This window comes from Chironomus tepperi, unplaced genomic scaffold (genome assembly GCF_022539635.2).
Source record: "Chironomus tepperi strain 1889 unplaced genomic scaffold, CSIRO-AGI_Ctep_v1 contig_74, whole genome shotgun sequence".
Classification (NCBI taxonomy): domain Eukaryota; kingdom Metazoa; phylum Arthropoda; class Insecta; order Diptera; family Chironomidae; genus Chironomus; species Chironomus tepperi.
This window is the reverse complement of record NW_027226196.1, coordinates 395,999-418,816: the sequence shown is the minus strand read 5'-3', so window position 1 is coordinate 418,816 and position 22,818 is coordinate 395,999. Positions and strand designations below refer to the sequence as shown.

General features: G+C 32.5%; 3 protein-coding genes and 1 long non-coding RNA gene across 8 annotated transcripts; 2 read left to right on the top strand and 2 right to left on the bottom strand.

Annotated features, from left to right (window-relative positions):
* Positions 1 to 557: 557 nt before the first annotated feature.
* Positions 558 to 7,379, bottom strand: LOC139085597 (uncharacterized). 2 transcript variants are annotated; one of them, XR_011543936.1, is made up of 3 exons: positions 7,352 to 7,379; positions 2,055 to 7,167; positions 558 to 1,998 (listed from the first exon to the last, which is right to left on the bottom strand). It is a non-coding gene; the product is annotated as an uncharacterized lncRNA (long non-coding RNA). The 2 variants fall into 2 exon arrangements; XR_011543935.1 differs by lacking the exon at positions 7,352 to 7,379 and having other exon boundaries at positions 558 to 1,542; positions 1,671 to 1,998; positions 2,055 to 7,309.
* Positions 4,741 to 6,000, top strand: LOC139085596 (farnesol dehydrogenase-like). Its single transcript, XM_070633683.1, has 5 exons — positions 4,741 to 4,787; positions 4,847 to 4,966; positions 5,166 to 5,250; positions 5,307 to 5,789; positions 5,849 to 6,000. The coding sequence occupies exons 1-5, from the start codon at positions 4,771 to 4,773 to the stop codon at positions 5,879 to 5,881; spliced, it is 738 nt and encodes a 245-aa protein (XP_070489784.1). The 5' UTR covers positions 4,741 to 4,770; the 3' UTR covers positions 5,882 to 6,000.
* A 554-nt stretch (positions 7,380 to 7,933) lies between the features above and the next one.
* LOC139085595 (O-acyltransferase like protein-like) lies at positions 7,934 to 12,108 on the top strand. Its single transcript, XM_070633681.1, has 9 exons — positions 7,934 to 8,421; positions 9,514 to 9,681; positions 9,749 to 9,962; positions 10,015 to 10,380; positions 10,435 to 10,651; positions 10,939 to 11,126; positions 11,248 to 11,374; positions 11,436 to 11,765; positions 11,825 to 12,108. Exons 1-9 carry the CDS (start codon positions 8,349 to 8,351, stop codon positions 11,966 to 11,968), a joined length of 1,827 nt encoding a protein of 608 aa, XP_070489782.1. The 5' UTR covers positions 7,934 to 8,348; the 3' UTR covers positions 11,969 to 12,108.
* A 3,345-nt stretch (positions 12,109 to 15,453) lies between these two features.
* ATP7 (copper-transporting ATPase 1) lies at positions 15,454 to 22,658 on the bottom strand. Of its 4 annotated transcripts, none has more exons than XM_070653955.1 (10): positions 22,063 to 22,658; positions 21,926 to 21,965; positions 18,516 to 20,604; positions 17,870 to 18,403; positions 17,623 to 17,790; positions 17,275 to 17,557; positions 16,806 to 16,984; positions 16,522 to 16,745; positions 16,093 to 16,124; positions 15,454 to 15,761 (listed from the first exon to the last, which is right to left on the bottom strand). In XM_070653955.1, exons 1-9 carry the CDS (start codon positions 22,076 to 22,078, stop codon positions 16,100 to 16,102), a joined length of 3,558 nt encoding a protein of 1,185 aa, XP_070510056.1. In that variant the 5' UTR covers positions 22,079 to 22,658; the 3' UTR covers positions 15,454 to 15,761; positions 16,093 to 16,099. The 4 variants fall into 4 exon arrangements, with proteins under 4 accessions (XP_070510056.1, XP_070510057.1, XP_070510054.1 ...); XM_070653956.1 differs by having other exon boundaries at positions 16,097 to 16,124; XM_070653953.1 differs by lacking the exon at positions 16,093 to 16,124 and having other exon boundaries at positions 15,455 to 15,761.
* Positions 22,659 to 22,818: the final 160 nt, after the last annotated feature.

Sequence of the window (22,818 nt, the reverse complement as noted above, 5' to 3'; positions counted from 1 at the left end):
TCTGTTGAGTATCATCGTCCTTGTCAAACATAAATCTATAAATATCAATATGCACAAAAATTAAGAGATTTCTTGATTCACGCTCACTCTCAGTTTTTCTTTTAGGTCCATCAATAGCTTAAAACATATAAAAAATATTAAACTTGATCAAAACTTGATATTTCATTAGTTTTCTTGAGTTTTCAGTGATCACACGTATTGGCATCTTCTTTTTCAACCTTTTGTGACAATAAATTGGCATTTTCAGTGCATGAAGTTTAACTAGATGTACAGCAATGTGTTCTTAATCAGAAAAATTTGTAAAATTTGAATAATTTCGGGAATTAGGATAACAGTTGTGCAAAAAAATAAGGAAATAGTCAATCCTAAAGTGCCAAAACAATTTAAATATCCCCAAATATGGATATTTGTGAATATTTCGTGGAAAATTTCCAAAATTTATCAACAGGAACAGCTCCATGGATGCAAAAAAGTAATGTTAAATCTAAAAATACTTGATTCTTTTGAATTTTGTAACACTAAAGGGCATTACATAACCATGAAGGGTTTTGATTCAAGTTATGCAAATTTAATTAATATCGGTTGTTTACGACAACGTAAGGGCCTACAGATATCAACAAATATCTGTGCGTCAAGTGGAAATGTTAAAGATGCTTCGATCGGTTGCTGTAACAGCATCGAATCAATAAAACAAAATGTTATGAACCCTATAACTGGTATATTTATATTAAACTGATAGAAATTAATATTTGGGCTTATATCTGAGATCGATTTCTCCGGTAGTAATACGGTTTGACAAAACACAGCGCGGTATACCACTGGGACGGTTCAGTAATACACCATTGTTACACTGTACCAATAATGCACCGGTTTATCAATGGTGTAACAATGATAGGGTGCAGATATGCCACTTTTCCATACCAAGTGTATTACTGCACCGTCCCAGTGATATACATATACCGAAATGTGCCACCCGGTACCGTAACATCACCGGATAAATCGTTACCTGACCATGTTTGGTTTTCAATTTTTGATAGCTTATTCTCAAAAATAATGCAAAACAAGAGCTATTCAACTAGAATTCGTTAATTAGACCAAATTAGCTGAATTAGAAAAATTCAACTTATAAATCTTATCATTAATATTCTACTCTAGTGCGTTCATCGTTTTCAAACTTCAACAAAATATTGACTCATGGAAACTCTTTTGACTTTGGTGATTTTGACAGCTGTTTAGAGACAAAAATCAATAGCTCAAATGCTGTTGGAAAGTATTGTCTTATAAAATACACATCTGATGACGTAATTCCAGTTCCACCATGTGAGATGAAACATTTAAGTAGCTTTATGGCTAAAAATTAATCAATAATTTCTTTAAAGATCGAAGCCCTTATAGCCACGAATGGACAAAACCAGAAGAAAGTTTTGGCGGTGCTATTTGCATTCCAAATGTTTGCAGCAACGACATCATTCCATCGCTAGCAAATCAACTATTTAATGGAACTAATCAGAAGCTCTCAGTTGATTATGAGCAGGAAAAGTTCTGTCAAGTCCAAAAAGAATTTCCACTTGAGTTTAGTGACTATTTAGTTATGTGAGTGATTATAGACAAGCTTGTGGACAGTCAAGTCTTAATAATCAATATTTTGCAGATTTATATTCCTACTCTACCTGCTCTTCCTTACTATGTGCACTCTAAAAACCAGTAGAAATGATGAGAAATCCAATGGCTTTCTGTCTGCATTCTCAGTCAGAAAAAATCTCGACAAACTTTTTGAAGTGAAAATTTCGTCATTTAATGCATCTTTCCAGTACTTCAGCCTTATTCAAACTTGTCTTTATACTGGAATGATTTTCTTCCATTCGTACTTCCTTCGTGCTTACTATCCATTGCAGAACTCGGAAAAGATGTTGAATTTCCTCGATAGTCCGCTTACGACTTTGATATCGGTATTGCCACATGGATTGCTGGGATTTTTCATAATCAGCAGTGCATTAACTGCAAAGAAGGTTCTTGTATTGTTGGAAAGGTATGAAAATAATTAAGGAATTTACTATTTTAAGCTTAAACTTCCTTCACATTCGCAGAAAATCATTCAACTTCCTCACGATGTTGATCGAAAGATATGCACGAACTATGTTTGTACTTTTGTTTGTGATGCTGTTTTCACTATTCTTCGATCATCTAAGGCTGTATCAAGCACCGTTCTATTTACCAGATCAAACGACTAACGGATGTAAGAAGTATTGGTGGAGAACATTGCTGTTAATTGTGAACTATTATGATTATGAGGAAGAGAATTTGGTAAGTTGTAATTGTTATAGAGTTCGGTCAAGAACTGCAGGCTTGCAGCGTTGGACGAACTGTAACGTATTGTCCAAAGCTGTAGGCATGCAGATTTATGACGCTGGAAATGTCACCATGCGTTTCTTGGCTGGACCATTTTTTTTAAATTTTAATTACAAATTTACTAATTTTAATTTATTCTGACAGTGCCTGCCACATTCCTGGTTCTTGTGTGTAAATTTCCACTTTTTCGTGCTTACTCCTCTCATCATTTATCCGATTTTTAAGTGGAAAAAATCTGCCTGGTTCATTCTTCCAACACTACTTGTCGGTGCACAAGTAATCAACTATTTCTATGTTGTGGATAATCAAGCTCATTTGCAGCATATTAATTTGTAAGTATAGCTCAAAGTCGACAATATTACTCGATCCTAAGTCCGGCATCAGGCTGGTTTGACTCTGGCATGTCATCGAATTCATACCAAATACATATCAGAGGTCCATCGGCTTGGAGCCGGGTTTTTGATCAATTAACCTAGTCGCCCTAATTGGATAATTATCAAGCAGAACAGCTCGATATCGACTCGTATTTAGTATGAAAATAATCTCAATAATCTTACAATATCATTTCACAGCTACTCAATATCGAATAAAAATTTTACGAATTTTTATTCTCAAACACATTATCATGCATCATCATGGATAGTTGGAATGGCATTAGGAGTAACATTCCATAGGTACAAGAAAATAAACATAAGCAGGGCAAGTTTTCAGTACAACACACAATTCAAATATTTTTAATAATCGTTTCCATTTTAGCCAGTAAAAATAATACTTCAAGCTTTCATTTACTATGTGATCATTCAACTCATGGTTCTGAATGTCATTTTTGGACCGCCAAAGTTCAACACTTATCTCTTCACATTCTTCCGACTTATAATATCACTTTTTATTGGAAGCATCATGTTCCTGTGTAATTACATGCACATTGATGATACGTTAAAGGAAATGCAAAAATCAACACCTGTTAATTTGTTGTGGATTATTATTGATCGTATTGGATTGTCTTTATATCTTATTCAACTGCCAATTATATACAATGCAATGTTCACTAGGAAGCAGCCTATTTCTTATGATGCATTTCCAATTGTAAGTGATTTAAGCTCTGTTGAATCTAAATTTCTGACATATTTTCTCAATTTTCAGTTCCTCGACTTTATTGGAGATATAATATCATCTATAGTATTTGCAATGGTCTTATATTTGATCATAGAAGAACCACTTATTCAATTTACTAAAAGGATTTTGGCTAAAATTGAAGGAAAACCTGTATCAAATGCTAAGGTTGAAAACGTGCCCAGCGATGACTTTCCATTGAATTAAGATTTATTTCAGGAATTAAATTTGAATTATAATTAAGGATAAAAATGAATATTTTGAAGTTTCTATAATATTTTTAAAGAAATAAAGAAGATTAATGATTAAACATTTGATTTTGAAAGAGTGTGTTTCAAATTATTTGTTGACATAGATCAGTGATGATGAATAAATTTATACCAATAAAGATTCATTGTTAAGAATATGTCAACGGTTATTTTGTTTTCAAATTATGAATGCAACTTCAAGTGGTTGATTTCTCCCTTTTAAGGTTGTTAGTCCCCTCAATTTTTAAGTTAATTTTGTTTACTAATTTCAAACAATAAAGATCACAATTCATCTAATTCTTCCTTCTTAGATACTACATTTACAAGCTGCAGAAGCGATTACAATATTCACACAAGCAAAATTCTTACAAACAAAGATTTAATTCATAAAAACTCAAATTCACTTGGTTGTAAACTGCAAAATAGTAAGCAATCAAACGACAAAGTAGAATTAACCTCAGAGATCAATTGATATAATCTAATTAATTCATTCCCACAAATTGTTTAAATATCTATATTGACTTTTATTCCATTCAATTTGCATAAATCTTACAAAAAGGAAACTTAACCCCTTTTATCAATTCGCTTGAATGTGAAGTACAGAGTTGGGATTGAGATAGTCAGTATGGATTTTGCTTTAAACACGTCTTTATCTGTTGGACGACCAAAAAACTCTTGGAAAGAAGCTATCAATAGAGACAGCACTTAGTGTTGAAATTTGTCAGACGACGCCAGCAAAAGGACCAGCTTTTGGAGTCATCTGAAGAAAAACATGGGTCACAATTGATCTGTACGCCCAGCAAGTTCTTTATATTCTCTTAGTTTGTCTAAATCGGTATGAATGCACCCAGTGACGTCGAGTAGATGATTTAAATTAGTCGAGCAATACGATTGGCTTCCACTTGACTTGATTCTTGTTACATTTACAACAAAAGATCATTATTACTCTTATTTCACAACATATTAAATTTCTCGATATAAAAAGTACTACATGCATCAATTTTCATTTCAGTTTGCTTTTGTTATTTATTCGGAATCAATTCAGTCATCTCGCAGCGTCATGGAAGGAAAGATTGTGTATGTAAATTGTGTTCTGACATTTGTCGGATTAAAAGATGAAAAATTATTATTTTTAGTTGTGTCACTGGTGCTTCATCCGGCATTGGAGCTGATATATGTGTAGAATTGGCGAAGAATGGCTCTATTGTCATTGGATTAGCAAGGCGTGTTGACAAAATTACGGAATTAAATGAAAGGTTTGGAATTTGTTTGAATTATTCCCGGTCGGCACAAATTATTCATGGCAGCCAATTGGCTGCTATGTAGCGTCAAGTTGACAATTTTCATATTAGGTTGGGATTGAATTTCATTTGGCTGCCATTTGACTGCTATGAAAAATCTAGTGCCGATCAGGTATTGTAAATAATTTAATAAATTTGTAAAATCATCAACCAGATTAACAGATGAGACTACTGGCAAAATCGTCGGCATTAAATGCGATGTTGAGAATCAGAATGAAATTTTAGAGGCATTTGCATTTGTAAGACTTCATATCAATTTCATTTCCAACACATTCTTATGCCTTACTTGTTACAGATAAGAAGAGAATATGAGCGACTTGATGTATTTATAAATAATGCCGGCATTCTCATGACAAGCTTTATAACTGAAGATGATCCGGAAAATATTCGTAAGCTATTTGAAGTCAATGTTATTGCGTCTTGTGTATGTCTAAAGGAAGCTGTGAATCTTATGAAAGTAACGTCTGGCAAGGGTCATGTGATTATTATGAACAGCATGTTAGGTCATCGAATTCCAGACATTCCACCAAATATGAGACCACCATTTGGATTATATCCAGCATCTAAGCATGCACTTTTGGCATTAGCACAGTCACTAAGACAGGAATTAAGTTATCTAAAGCTTCCAATCAAAATTACTTCAATTTCACCAGGAATGGTTGAAACTGAAATTCTGTCTGGATTTAATCAACAACTTGTTGCAATGCTGCCAAAGTTAAAGGTTGAAGATGTTACAGAAGCTGTTAAGTATGTGCTTAACACACCGGATCGTGTCAGGGTTCGTACACAATTTTCACTTAATGCTTATTACAATTTAATTTGACTAATTTCTTTTAGATTGATGATATGCTTATTATGCCTATGATGTAAAATTCAGTCAACCTGTTAACTGCTGTTTACAATCATCACTAAATTCCATGATCGACAGCACAATTTATTGTTAAAATTTTAATCTCACATCAAATCATGACAATATGAGAAAAAGATAATTATTTGTTTAATTTGTAATAAAATTTACATTCGTTTTGTTAATATGTAGAAGCAACTGCGAATATCACAGATAATTAAACTGTTTACACGATAAATTGTAATTTTAATTCAGTAAATATTCCATAGTTTAGAACGTCTTTTATATTGTCTGAGAAAGTTGTAATTTCATTACGTAATTGTAATATTAGCTAGGTAATTTTTATAAACCGATTAACGATCTGCTCTCTATCATTAAGTTCTTTCTGGAAGACTCAAAATCTAATTTCTATGAAATGAGATTTGAATCAATTTTATGATGTGATTTTGTAATATTCTGTCTGAGTTGACAATGCTGGCCGAAGACAGTCGGCATAAACTTGCCTAATCAACTACCATCGACAGACATCGGCGAGTGGCAGGTGTCTTCGGCGACCGGCCTACTTCGATCGATTATTTGTCAAATGTTTTGATTTTCGTTTGATCTTTCGCATTAATTAAATTCTATTTTATTTCCTGCTCCAGACAAATTCTTTTGTCATAATGGTAAACAAGGTCAGCATATGGAACATTCAATGTTTGGCTAAGAGTTCATCGATCTTGTAAACAAAATATTCCCTTAATTTTACATCTGATAAAATTACGCAATATTATTAATAATAACTATTAGGCATGTTTGCCGCGCTTATTAATTAGTTTATTATCTACAATTACACGTTTTACACATCATCTGTCAGCATCTGTCATATAATTCCAATAGATCAACTTTTATGGGAATTTCCATTCTAAAATTGAATTACTCAGAATATTATTTTCCCACAGAATAATTATAAGATCAATATTAGAACAGATTCATCTTCGATTTGAGTAAGTTTATTGCTTCACTCCACTTATGAGTGTTTGTCATGTCTTTTGGTGATTTTATATTAAGTGATAGTTTTCTTGTTTATATTTTGGTAAATTAGATTGTCAAGTTAGATGTCAAACCGATTTAAGTCTTACCTGATACCGGATTTTATTGGATATGATCTAAGGTGAAAGTAAAGTTTGCTTCGGCCCGATTTTCGACCATTTCCATGTCTTATTATCCAGGATCTTTCAAATTTCAGGATTTATACACCAAATCAGCAACAATTGCCCTAGCTATAATTGGAGTGGCTTACCCCAGTAGTCCGATGACCTACAATCAACTTTCGCTAGAACTAAGTATTCAAAATTTAATTAAATACTTATTTCTAGGAACAAATTTTTTTGAGGGGCAATTAATTGAACATAAATAATTTATTTCCATGAAATGAAGCCAAATTTTAAATTTTATTAGATAGTTATTCACTTTACTGCTAGATTTTCAAATATTGATGTGCGCGTACGTACATTATATTCATAATTTTTATTATTACGGTTCCTAATCTAATTTGCTGAATTTATAATTATTTTGTTTTATTTTTTTTTAATTTTGCATAATTTTAATTTGCTTTTTTTATGAGTATTCTTTGTGTTTTTATTATTTACTTTAACTTTATGTACATTTTAAGTATAACTACCCGTGAGGGATAATAAATTCATTCATACAAATGCGAAATTGTTAGTTTAACACTTTTTATTTGATTCCTATTAAACTAAAAAGAACTATAGTATATAGCTAAAGTGCTTTAGGCAAAAGGAACTAACACCCTTAAAATAACAATAGTATCATCTAACCGGTTCTTTCCCAGTGTCAACAAAAATTGCTCAATAAATAATTTTCTAACATTTTGTCATCTAAGTTCTGTCCCGAGCAGTACATATGAAGAAAGCTCCGCCATGGAGCATTTAAGTCTGCGTTCATGCTCTTTTATTGGCACTAAACACTTTTATTGACATCTTAATATGTCAGCCATGTGGCCATATACCCTTCTTCATTTACATCGCTCGGGTGTGTCAATCAAAGCACATTTCAGGGAATAACACAAAAAGGCACTTCCTTAATAACTATGTCTAAGTATGTGCGTTTTAAAAACAAAAACACTCGCATGTGAGAAATCATCTCAATCAAATACAACAGTAGATATACAGTAGAACTGTTAAATGAGTCAAACAATCTCAATAGATATAAAATTAAGATGCAATGAGCAAAAAAAAATTATTAGTTTTGTTGAGTTCTAAGAGAAAAGACGTGTGGACTGATAGCTTGACTCAAAGTTCTTGAAGTTTCAGTTGTGAAAGAGAAATAAAAAGGATTAATTATTTTTTGTTCTGCATCAACCCGAATAATCGATTTAATTTATTTATGTGAAGAAGCAATGAACTTGAAGTGACTTTTTAATAAAAATAAACAAAATCCATAAATAGTGAAAATTTAAGAAGTTTAAAAAAATTGTTAATAAGCAGAATGGATATTTGCGAGTATTATGTTCGGAATTTTAAGAATACATCGAGGGAAGCCCCAAAATGGATGAAAATAAGTAATTAAGAGACAAAAGAGCGTGTGCAGAGGAGAAGAAAAAATAGATTAATGGCATGCTTAGTGTGTCCATCTCCTTTCTTTTAAGTGTTATTGTGCTATAATTGTAGTGCTAATTAGTGAAGAAACTAATAAGTCTGTTAAGCTTAATTAGTCAAAATTTCAAAAATTCTATTTTTGATTTGCAAAATTTAAAATTTAAAATTGGTTATTTTAAAATTGTGTATCTTGATTCTTTCAAAATAATAACAACGATGGTCACCCCAATCATGACTTGAAATTTTATTAAATGTTAATCTTTGAATTGTAATACTGCGACTTTTGATTTACAGTAGCACGCGCATATGATGGCCATGTGATCATGTTTGTTTACTGTTTGGGATCGGAAGTTTAAAAGTTTCGATTTTTTTTTTCAAAATTCATCTTCAAGAACCTATTTTTGGGAGTCGTTCATTTATTACGTAGTGCGAATCGGGATAGGAATGCTTCGGTTTTTGGATTCGTGTAGTTCCATATCGTATCACCGGAAACCTCCTTCGTTATTAATAAAGAAGGAATTTTGATGTTGCTTGAAAAATTAAAACAATAATTCATCAAAATTTTGTTGCAAAGGAGGGGAAGTGAATGTAGTTCAGGACTGTCAAAAAGTGTTACGTAATAAATGAATGTCCTCTTACTAAAAAGAATAAAAATCACAATATAAAGTTTGTCTCTGTTAAAATCATAATTGTTTGTCATTTTAAAAAAAATGTCAAAAAATGTCAATGCTAGCTATAAAAATTAGGGAATTTCCAGCAATTTTTATGACAATGTTCGTTAATTCAGTGCCAACAAATTAATCTTAAGTTAGTTTTACACCTATTTGTTGGAATCGGTGTTTTCTTAACTGTATACCACCAAAATCCTTTGTGAATGTCATGAACGGTATGCCGGGTGCGATATCCAAGACTAGAAAGTTTGGACAATACTGATTTAAATGAAGGCTTTTAATCTATCAATTTGAAGATTCTTCACATTCTTAAAAACACGCATGATTCATACCTAATTGTTATAAAATACTTGTAAAATACCTAATTACTATATTTAATTTTAGTGCAATCATCATTTTCTAATTTCAACAAAAAATTAATTTATGGAAATTCCTACGACTTTGGTGATTTTGATAGCTGTTTAGCCACAAAGATCGATCAGCAATCAAGCGTTACTGGAAAATACTGCATGATCAAGTATCGTTCTGATGACGTCATATCAGTTCCTCCAAGTGAGAATGAAATTAGTTAAAGATTTATGGCAATACCTATAAAATATGCATATTTAATATTTTACAGCTTTAAGCCTTCACAATCTCAAATGGAAGAATATTGATGAAAGTTTTGGAGGCGCAATTTGTATCCCAAGTGTATGCAGCAATGATGTAATAGAAACTATAACAAATCAATTATTCAACGGAACAACTTTAAGTCTATCGACTGATTACGACCAAGAGGAGTTCTGTCAAGTGCAAAAGTCAATTAATTTTAATTATAGTGATTATATTATAATGTAAGTAATTTAGAAATTCTATTAAGGGAATAGTAATTAAATATTTTTATAGGTCTATAATTCTGTTGTACTTACTGTTTATACTTGCAATCACATGGAAGACGAGAAGTGTAAAGGAAATATCCAGCTCATACCTTTCATCATTCTCAATTTTGTTGAATCTGAAGTCACTTTTTGAAGTCAAAAGTTCATCACTTCAATATCTAAGCTTAATACGAACTGTTCTTTACATTGGATTGGTCTCATTTCACTCGTACTTCCTACGATCTTATTATCCATTGAGTAACTCTGAAAAGATGCTTAAATTTATGGAAAGTCCTTGGACAAAATTTGTTCAAGTGTTTCCATTTGGACTTTTGGGATTTTTCGTCATCAGCAGCGCCCTTACTACTAAGAAGATACTTAGCTTACTTGATAAGTATGAAATTCAGTACTGTTGATATTGTTGTGTATTAAATGTCAACATTTACAGGAAATCATTCAATTTCTTCAATTTATTGATTGAACGATACGCTCGAACTATGTTTGTTGTAGCTGCTGTTATTTACATGAACATCTTCATTAATAATTTGCATGTTTATCAAGCACCGTACTATTTTCCTGATCAACAATCTGAAGGATGTAGGAAGTATTGGTGGACGGCAATGTTGCTCATTCAGAATTATTATCATCCTGGTGTTGCGGAAATGGTGAGGGTTTTGAGATTTAAGTAGTCTGAGCAGCACGCAGCACAATGATGTTCAGTGTTGTCCAAACGGAGTGTCGAGACATGAATCTTATGCCACGTGCAGTTTCGGTTGAGGCTTACCAATAAGGTGTTTGGACAACACTGATGTAGTTGCTAGAATTCCATAAATTGACAGCAGACAAGATAGCTGATTTTGACGGCAAAAAAATGAAATCTGCTGATTCATGCTGTTTGGATTGACTATATCGTTGACGAATACAGATAAATAGATTTATATTTTCATTCCAGTGCGCTCCGCAATGTTGGTTCCTTAGTGCGAACTTCCATTTCTTTATTTTGACACCATTAGTCATCTACCCAATATGGAGATGGAAGCAATCAATTTGGTTCATAATTCCAGCATTACTTGCTGCATCTCAAGCATTCATATTTCTATATGCTGTTCAAAATGAAAGCTTTTTGAAGCAAGCTGATTTGTGAGTATCTTGCATTTATCTTCTTGAGCTAATGGATGTGCTTATGAAGCTCAAAATTAATCTGGAAATGTCAATTCCTTAAGCAAATCACTTGATAATTTAGATATTTTTATTTCCATAGCTTTGCCATCACTGATAATCATTTTTCGAGCTTTTACCTACAATCACATTATTTGGCATCCGCTTGGATTATTGGCATACTTCTTGGCTACATATTCTACAAGTGCAAGGACTTTGAAATGAATTGGGTAGCTTATTTTGAATTGTATATCCAAAATGATTAATTAATGTATTTTCTCAACATTTTAGACCCTCAAAGTCTTCCTCATTGCCTTCATTGCCTCCATGTTCTTCAAAATATTTGCATGGAATTTTGTTTTTGGACAGCCTGAATTTAACATCTTCTTGTTTACAATTGATCGACTGTTGATATCACTTCTTGCTGCAAGTGTCCTTTTCTTCTGCAACTTCATCCATGGAGAATTTGAAATAGCAAAACTTTCAGCCAACATTCCGATCAATTTACTGTGGTCTGTGATTGATCGAGTTGGTTTATCATTATATATTGTACATCCAGCAGTTATAATTGGAAGTACTGTGATTCTTAAGCAACCGATGACTTTTGATATAATACCAATTGTAAGATTTTTAATTGGTTTTATGAATGATTTAATTTAATATTTGATGTTGCCTTTCAGACTATAACTGCATTCGGAGACTTCTTACTGTCACTGATATTAGCTTGTATTCTTTTTGTCCTGATTGAAAATCCATTTTTAAACATCACGAAAAGATTTTTAAACTTAAATTTTTCCAATAATAAAATTGAACCAAAGGTGTGATAGGAATATTGTTAGAGATATGGACAAAGCATATGAATAAAGGAAATAGACATAATTGTTTGAAGCTAATAATTGAAATTTGTTATATAATCTAATGGACTTATTATAATATTATCAATAAAATTTAATCAAGACTGAAATTACCCTTTTTACTTACTGTCTTGCTTACTGGAACCATGTTCTTTTGTGGAACTTAGACTCAGAGTCTATCACCTAGTTCATACAAATTATGTGTCCTTAAGTAGAGCTGATACCATACGATTCATAGTGGATCAATAGGAACTAATCATCAAGTAGAGCTGACATTCTTGCATAACTCCGTACTGCGCGATGTAGCTTTTGGAGCTTCAGGTCGTCTTGACCATTGCGGATTCTAAACAAGGGAGATATAGCAAACTTGTGTGTTCTGTCCCAGCATTGACATTCTTTTGACGAAGCGTGTGTCTAATACAACAATACTTCCTCATCTTAATCTCCTTGTTGATGTCTTGCTGACCTGTTTTTTTGCACTCAATCTATTATTGATTTAGTTTAAAAAGTTGTTTAATAACCTTCAGCAATAACTGACCTAGTGAAATTTCGAAGACATTCCAAATATATTTCGGTCTAATTTCCTTCTAAAATGATTAGTGCCAAATATAGTTAGTGCCCAATTATGAATTAATAATGTATTCAACGCATATTGATTGTGGGATAAAGTTTTGGACATGAAGATTCACTGACAAACTTAGTTGGAAATATGATCAGTTGCATTTTGATTTTCGCGGGAAGCTGATCTATTGTAAGCTAAGAAAAATGGATATTTGTGACTTATTCATTAAGAATTACAAAAATTTGTCTGACGATGGTGATCCATGGATACAAAGAAGTAAGAATTCCAATATTTATCAGCAGCTTCTTCTTAATTTTCTAAATGTTAATTCCAGTGCGATCTTCATTTTCGAATTTTGACAAGAAATTTGTGTACGGAAACTCGTACGACTTTGGTGATTTTGACAGTTGCATATCAACAAGAGACGATAACTTAAACATTGTGGGGAAGCATTGTATGATCAAATTTCAGTCTCCAAATGCGATTCCGGTCAATCCACGTAAGTTGTACAATTTGTTGCATTTGAGTTCAAGCCAGCAGTTCTGTTAACAAAACAACTATTTTTAGCTTCAAGTCTACGGAATCTCAAATGGAAGAATATTGATACCAGTTTTGGAGGTGCTGTTTGTGTACCAAACCAGTGTGGAAGTGATACAATTAGAACTATAACAGACCGATTGTTCAATGGAACAAGCTTAAAGCTGTCGACTGATTATGATCAAGAAGATTTCTGTCAAGTTCAAAAGTCAATTAATATCAAACTTGGTGACTACATACTAATGTGAGTTGTTCCTGAATTTTTCAGATCCATTTAAAATCCTATCAATTTTAGATCTTTAATGTTGCTGTATATTCTCGGTGTTCTGTTCATTACATGGAAGACGAAAAATAGGAAGTCCAACAACGATCTTTTATCCTCATTCTCACTTTCGTCAAGCTTAAAATCACTTTTTGCTGTTGAAAATTCTTCATTTTACTTTTTAAAACCTATTCGAGCTATCCTCTATATGGGACTGATCCTATTTCATTCAATTTTTGTTCGTGCTTACTTCCCTTTAAGCAACTCCGAGAAAATGTTGAATTTTGAGGAAGGTTCGTACTCAAAAGTTGTATCTACGTTTCCATTCGCACTTACTGGATTTTTCGTAATCAGCAGTGTGCTTACTACAAAGAAGATACTTGATTTGCTTGACAAGTAAGTTGTTTGGTAATAATATTCAGGCAATCTGTCTAATTGGACTCTATTTCCAGGAAGTCTTTCAACTTTATCTTCATGCTGATTGATCGATATACCAGAATAGTTATTGTGGTTGCAGCTTTAGTATTTGTGAATATTTTTGTTAATGGATTGGAATTGTATCAGGCTCCTTATTATTTCCCTGATCAGCAGTCTAAAGAATGTCGAGAATATTGGTGGACGACACTGCTGTTTATTTCAAATTATTATCATCCAACGACCTCTCAAATGGTGAGTCCAAGACATCTTCAAAAGTCTTTAAAAATTGACAAATTTTACTTCCAGTGCCTTCCACAATGTTGGTTCCTTAGCGCAAACTTCCAATTCTTCCTCTTAACACCCCTGGTCATCTATCCAATATGGAAGTGGAAGAAGTCAGTCTATTTCATAATCCCAGCACTATTAGGCATGTCTCAAGGAATTATCTACTTATTTGCGATGGAGCACAAGCAGTTCCTAAAACAGATGAATTTGTAAGACTCGTAAAATAGTCATTTGTAGACAGTTTATTTATGGTTAATTTATTCCTGTAGCTTCGCAATAACTGATCCAAAATTCGCCAAATATTATCTACATTCGCATTATTTAGCGTCAGCTTGGATTATTGGCATGCTTGTTGGTGTTATATTCCATAGATATAAGAAGCTTGAGTTGAATTGGGTAATTTATTCAAATTTAGATAATTTCAAGCCTTAATCAGCTTCTTTTAATTTTAGTTCATAAAATCAGCACTTCTTTCCTTCATAATCTTCATGTTCTTCAAACTATTTGGATGGAGGTTTGTGTTTGGACCTTTAAAACCCAGCATTTTCTTGTTCACCACGGATCGTCTTCTCCTTGCCCTTTTCGCTGGAAGTGTTCTGATTCTGTGTAATTATTGGGATTCAGGCAAAAAGAACTCAAAATCAGCACCCAAAAAACCAAACAAAATATGGGTGGCAATTGATAATGTTGGACTATCGTTATATGTTGTGCATTCAGCAGTGATTATCGCAAGCACAGTAATACGGAAGCAACCTCAGACATTTGATATGGTTCATATTGTAAGTATTCGATAACGTTGAATCTGACTTAAAATGATTTTACAGCTTAAGATCGGAGCTCGTCCAAGATTGAAAGCCTGCAGCCTTGGACGAGTTATTAGGTACGCCCGCAAACTAAAGGCCTGCCGTCTAGGATGCAGACCTGTAATTCTAGGTAGAACTTTACTTAAGAACAATGAAGTTGATTTTAACAAACAAATGTTTATTTTTGGACAATTGGAAGCCTTGAATATGAATATCTTACCTACCTTTATGAATACTGCCCTAATATATTAAATTTTCCTTTTCATTTCTCCACAGTACATCGATAATGTCAGCGATTTCATGTTATCATTTGAGTGCGCGATTCTCCTTTATATGTTCGTTGAAATACCGTTCAGAAAAGCCATCAAGAGACTGCTGACTAAGAGATTTGCAGTTCCAAAAGCTTCCGAGCAAGCGATGAGTGCATTTAGGGTTTGAACTAGTTTGAACTTTGCGGATTTAAACCTTCAACTCGTCACTTCTTGTAAAAATAGATAAAGGCCATAAGATTGCATAATGGTCATACCAAATTCGCCGTCTAGGAATCATTGATAAGCCATAAACAGAATTCCAAATAGTAACCTTTTTTGGCATTGCAAATATGGTCATTTTTTTATTATAAATTCATATCATGGTCCATTGAATGTAAAATTCTCTGACAAGACTAACATTTTTTTCTTTATAAAAATTTATATAAGTAATAAACAAATTTATTAACTAAAAAAAATAAAATAATAATAAACTATGGAATATCAATAAACAATAAGAGTTGGACTACAAAGTCTGTATCACGCGTTAAGATTTAAATCGTCATCATCGCTGATTAGCAAACGTTGTCGTTTGGCATCGTACTCGAGGTCCTTCATTGAGCTATTGTTTTTGAGAGTTGTGATGATTCTGGGATGGGAAAATAGATTTTTGAGGTTAATTTATAATTTTTCAGGTTAATTGAATTATTTATGAAGTAGCAAGAAATGGAAGATTTTGATGAACAAGCACTTCCACCACTTTGATGATAAACAGCAATAAGCGTAATAACAAAACATGTGCAGGTGCATTGGTTAAAGCATAATGTGAGTTAAATGAGATCAAATAATAATAATACATACATAACAGTTATGAGTAAGTAAATTAAGTTAGATTAACTAATTTGTTTGTTTGTGTTTAAATAAACCAATTTGATTTTTTTCTTATAATACATAGGTTAGTCATGCTTGAGTGTATTTACATGCCATTTAATTAATTGAGGTTCTTAATAAACTGAAAATAAAGTAAAAATTTTGGTTTTAAATAATAAGTTTTTTTACGCCGATAATTAACATCCAGTGCATGATATATAGATATAGACTTGAACCATTTAACATTATTTAATGTGCATTTATGCTGGATTATAAGAAATTCTATCAAAAACTGAAAAACGTTAAAATTTGAAATTAAAGCGTTGCTTCATAAAAGGATAATTTGAACTTCAACCAAATTTGAAATTCAAAAAAACCGTTGAATTTTGAATTTCAGGAAACCGTTAAAAACTCGATTAGTTTGTAAATCCAGCATAAATGCACAATAATATTTCCACATTGGAAATTGCATTTCTAGTTTTCGTCACTTGTGTTAGATTAATTATACTACAAAAATATAATCAAAAATTTTATGTCACCTTGAGATAATTGAACTATTTGATCTATTGAACACGGGACGTGGAATATCGTCTAAACCTCGATGTATAGATATGTCATCTAGGTCACTGAGAGATTGTAGATAAGAATTAAATTCAGGCGTTGTTAACGATGCAGCTGTTGGCTTTCGATAGAATTTTAACATGAGTGATGAGCACACGACTGTAATTGAACTTGCACACATTGCTGCTGCGGCCATCCACGGCTAGAAATTAATATTTTTTTTTAGCAAATGCATAGATGAACTTAAAAAATCAAGCTTTACCTCCAATAAAATACCAAAAGGACTAAGAACACCGGCTGCAATTGGAATGCCTAAAAGATTGTACATACTGGCGAATAGGAAATTTAATCGAATCCTTTTGACTGTCTTTCTTGATAAATCCAAACATGCAACAACATCCAAAAGATCATTTCTCATGAGTACAACGTCAGCTGCTTCAGCTATAAATATAATAAAAGATACGTAAATAAATTTTGCATATTGAAATCAAATACTTATAAAATGCCATAAAATGAAAACAAATATGAATCATGAGTAGGGAAAATACAGAATAGAATCGATTAATAGTCGTGATCAGACCGTGTGAAATGTCATGACTGCATTTAAAGAAGGGATTTTAAAGTAAATTTAACGGACTTTAGAAATTTGAATGTTTAACGAACTTTTGAAATTTGAATTTTTTTAACGAAAGTTTAAAATTTGAATTTTTAACGAACTTCACAAAACTCACCAGCAACATCAGTTCCTTTTCCAATAGCAATTCCAACATCAGCTTGTACCAATGCTGGACTGTCATTAATACCATCACCAACCATAGCAACACGAATGCCATTTTCTTGAATCTTTTGAATTTTGGCTACTTTATGTGACGGAAGTACCTCAGAATAAATTGTTCGTATACCAACTTGTTGACCAATACTACTTGCTGTATTCTTATTATCACCCGTCAATAAAATTATGTTGATATTCATTTTCTTGAGTGCATAAATTGCCAACTGTGCCTCAGGCTTGATCTAAATGAATAATTAATGTCCATAAATCATATAAAAATTATTGAAGCATATAAGTGGATATTTACCATGTCAGCCACGGAAATCATACAAATGAGAATGTCATTGAGAGCACAAAGAACTGCTGTATGACCTACACACTCCTCAGCAAGTAAAATTTGGTTTATGTCTGCGGGTATTATAATAGCGTTTCTATGCATCCATTCGCGATTACCAATAAGTACTTTCACTTTGGTCTATACACAAAAAAAATATATAAAAAAAACAATTAGCCATAAAAAAAAGAAATCAGGCGTGTAATTGAGATAAACTTACGACTTTACTCAAATTATCATTTTCGGAATTGCTTGTTTCATTTTCGAGTAACAAATGATTATTGGATGGTAAATGCTCCTCATAGATAACGTTGTTGATTGTCTGCATATTTTTCTCATTTGATCTGTTACTGTCGTATGCATTCTCAAAATTAATGACTTTTTCAGATCTTGAAGCCTTGTTAAGTGAATTATCGAAGTTTGTGACTGTACAGCGTATTCCACACCCAGGTACGGACATGAAATCAACACACGTGCCGAATGAGTCAATTTGTAAGAAATCGCGGATGTAATTTACTATAGATCGTGCAATTGGGTGCTCGGAGCTATTTTCGGCTGCTCCAATTACAGTCAAGGCTCGTTTTAAGGAACATAAATTCGGTTTTACAAACATGACGATTTTTGATGTCATCGGTTTGCCGTAAGTGATTGTGCCGGTTTTATCGAACACTACTGTCTTTACTTTATGAGCATTTTCTAATGGTGCTGCACCTTTGATTAAGATTCCATTTAGTGCGCCGATTCCGGTCGAAACCTGTAATTTAACAGAAAATTTAGATTTTAATCTTACGATTTAAATTTAATCCCAAGTTTAATCCCGAGATTTATTCTTAGGATTACAAAAATCATGGCAATCAATAACTCACCATCACAGCAGTCGGAGTAGCAAGACCCAAAGCACATGGACAAGCAATAGCAAGAACACTTATGGCGCATTTAAATGCATAACTCAGTACAATTTCCATTTTTGTAAAATCTCCTTTTTCGTGCATTGATATTGGCAACAAATTTACGTCTATATATCCGACAATCACCCATCCAAGTAATGTCAATGACGATGTAATTATAACTAATGGTACAAAATATCCAGCAATCTTATCAGCCAATTGCTGTATCGGTGCTTTTGACGTCTGTGCTTCTTCAACTAATTTAACTATTTGTGCTAATGTTGTATTTTCTCCTGTGTGCGTAGCAATCATCAGTATCAATCCATTCTGATTTAGCGATCCACCTATCACAATTGATCCTTCACGCTTCAAAATTGGCATTGATTCACCAGTTATTAAACTTTCGTCACATGAACTCGATCCAGATATGATTTTACCATCAATTGGAATTTTAGCACCAGGTAGAACTTTAAGGAAGTCACCACGTTGAATTAAGTCAACGGATATTAATTTCTCACTAAGAATCTCTTTATTTTCACCTAATGTTACTATAATGGCATCAACTGGCTTTAGGGACATTAATTTTGATAATGCTTCAGACGTTTTTCCTCTCGCTATATTTTCCAGCCATCGACCAAGTGAGACGAAAATGAACAGCATAGCTGGTGTGTCAAAGAATGTTAATGGTGATGTATGATGTTGCTCAATCATAGCAATAGCTAGGACAATACATGAATACAGGTAGCTGATTATCGTTGCCATACTAATAAGCACATCCATGTTACTCGATCCATGTTTTAGAGCCTTATAAGCTTGTACATAAAAGTGATATCCACCGATGAATTGAACAGGCGTTGACAAAATGAACATAACTAAATTTTCTAATGATAATCCACCAATAATACAGCACATACTCTCATGTCCTTCAATTTCCATCATAATCATGAAATAAGCCATTGCAATCATACTCGGTCCACCAAATGCTAATGAGAATAGGAAAGTTTGGCGCCACTTCTTAATTTCAAGTTTATTCTCCAAATATCCGTAAGATAATTTGTCCCGATTGCTTATCACAACAGCATCAAATCCAAGTCCAATGATCTTTTCACTAATTTCTCTCGGTCCAGTTTCATCATTTCGGTACTCAAACTTTCCCCGCTGTGTTGTTAACGCTACACTGGCTTTTGTTACGCCTGGAATTCCAAGTACGGCTTGTTCTATTTTATTGACACACGACGAGCATGACATTCCCTGAATCTCAATTTCTATGCTTGTTAATCCTGATCCGGGTTCATAAATTACTTCTGTCGGAAATCCAAGGCCATTTAGTGATGTTGCAATCTCATCTGTATTTGTTAGACTCTCATCATACTCAATCTCAGCTTTTGCACCCAACAGTGATATCAGCACAGTCTCAACGCCGATAATTTTCATACAATGCTTTTCAATTGCCGACACACAACTTGCACATGTCATTCCACGTACGTGAAAATATCCTTTTTTAACTATTCTACTATTTATGCTACCGGTCGTTTCCACTGGTAAAAATGTAACAGCACCATTTGAATCATTATGGCTATTATCATCAAATGGATCTGCACTTGCTTTAAATCCTAATTCGATGATTTTTAATACAATATCTTCAGGATTTGTTACTGCCTCATCATATTTCACTAAGGCATTCTTATTGGCTAAATCAACTTTTATACTTTCAATGCCTTTCTTTTCTTTCATATTTGATTCTATTTTATTAACACAATTATTACACTTCATTCCATTTATGTACACGGTCGTCTCTTTAATTTTCTTTACATCATCGGGATTTGTATGAAAACCTAATTTTTTAATCGCAGCTGTTAATTGTGATGGATTTGTTACGTGTGAGTCATAGTTGATGTTTGCCTGTTTGTCCTCTAAATGCACTTTGATATTTAGCACGCCTGGTTCTTTTCGCATATTTTCTTCGATTTTTTTCACACAATTGTTGCATTTCATGCCGTATATGCTGATCGTTGTTGTGGCTGTATCGCTGAAATCGAAAAGACTTTGGTTCTCTTCCATTGCATCTCTGAAAAATAGATTTGAATTGAATTAAATTAAAGGTCAATTTTAACGGTTATTTTGAATTTAAATTGAAGTACTAGAATTTTGGTAAATAACGGTTATTTTGATTTTGTATTGTTGTTCAAAAGTTGAGTAAGAAAATAACGGAAATTTTGAATTTAAAATGAAGTACTAGATTTAAATAAAATAACGGGCATTTTGATTTTAAACAAACTAAATTGAACTTAAAGTTCAAAATTGCTACGATTTTCAAAAATTATTTCATCCGTTAATAAGATTTTTCACAGAACTTTGCATAATTCACACAAATCACATTATTAATTGCTTTACATCATGCAATTTAATTTAGTTCCGTATTTAAAACTCCATTCAACAAAGAAATAGCCTGAGAACGGTTGCAATATTGTTTTAAATTGACTGGCAATATCTAAGTCTTATATTGACACGAAAAAGAGCCTCTTATCACTAAATATTGATGTTGTTTGACACTTATCAGACATTATACCCTCAAATAGAGATTTTAAAATGATATAAATTCTTAACGATACCGATAACAAAAAAATGTCTAGAGTGCTTTCCTCATTCACTCGTCTTATGAACGTGAGACTTTTCGTATACTGTTCAATAACTGCATTATTAAGCGTAGGTACTTCCAAAAAATATAAAACATATTTTGACGTAAGCAGAGAACGAGGAAAAGAGAAAGTATAGCAAAAAACTAACATACCGATGCAACAATAATTCCCTTTCTTCTTGTTTTGAATTCATGCTTGTTTTTTTTTTTTTAATATAAATTACTTTTAAGTACCGCACTTAATTTGAACGTTTTCATTCACCGAACACGAAATCAATACTGTCGAGAAGAGAAAAAAACTAAAGTCACTCAAAATTGTTTTATTTTTCACATGTTCCTTTGCTTGTAGGCACTATAAACAGCTGATAAGATAAGGTTTCGGGTTAATTTCTCTCACGATTTTTGATTTTTAATCTCAATTAAATTCACAATATTATGATTGATGAGGAAGGTGAATGGCATTGGAACTATCCACAAATTTATATTGGAATTCCAAGAAGTCAGTTCCAACACGATACAATCTGTTAAAAGCGCCAACTTGAACTGATTTACTTTTTTATTGCTCTGCTTTCGCTCTTCGCTCAAACTTAGAAATGACTAAAACTGCCTTGACTTATGTGGCATAGCTCAGGAAAAACAAGTTGAGTGGTAAAGTCTTGTGCAGAAAGAGAAATCGACGAATGTATTGGACACACTTACATCTTTTTATATCACGTAATATATTTTTTGTGTTGTCTACTAATATACTTACTCTTCTTGCTCATTCTTCACGTCTTCAGATTTTCTTGTGTCTGCAAAAGTGATTAACAGATAATTTTATTAAAAATATTAATTTTTGAAAGATCCAGACATGTTAAATTAATTAGAATGTCGTTTATTATTACTCACCAAGTTCCGTCATCATGTTCTGCTGTGTGTAATTTCCTTTGTTGGATTTATCTCGAACAACTTTGTGTCAATTCTTATTGGGAAATAATGAATTTGCAAAATTAGTCTTTTTTGCTTAGTTCTGTCCTTCTGGATTACGCAAAAAATATTTTTTAATAAGGATACGATTGGGAACTATATAGGCTATTCAGTAATTATCTCTTATTTACACAATGATACATATTAATTATGTAATTTTGATATTCTTATTTTGCTTATAAACTAATTGAAAATGTTTTTATTTCCAATATTAGCCCTTGCAGCAAATCCAAATTCTTTTGTTTTCATTTACATTGTTATCTTTCATCTATGCATAACAGTTTGATGTATTGAATCAAAATCACTGTATTAGTGTAATTAATTAAGATATTTCGCTGAGTTCATTTCTTGTCAATTTAGTTTTTGAATATTTTTGTATTTTTCACACTTGTTGCTTCATGATTTTAATTTGATTTATGTTTATATGATAGTATTCCATATGTTTAACACATTAATAACATTATTCACTTCACTACTACGCTAATTTAAGTTAATTAAGACAAAAATATTTCAAAACAAAACTTATTCTTCCCACGCAAATATTGAACAAGTTAAAAACGTTTACTTGATTATAAAATTGAAGCGCATTTTTTAAAAATCCAATGTGTTTACGTGTCCTGTTCACGACCATCTAATGCTATCTCTTAAAATTCAGTATTATGTCTACAAACACAGCTC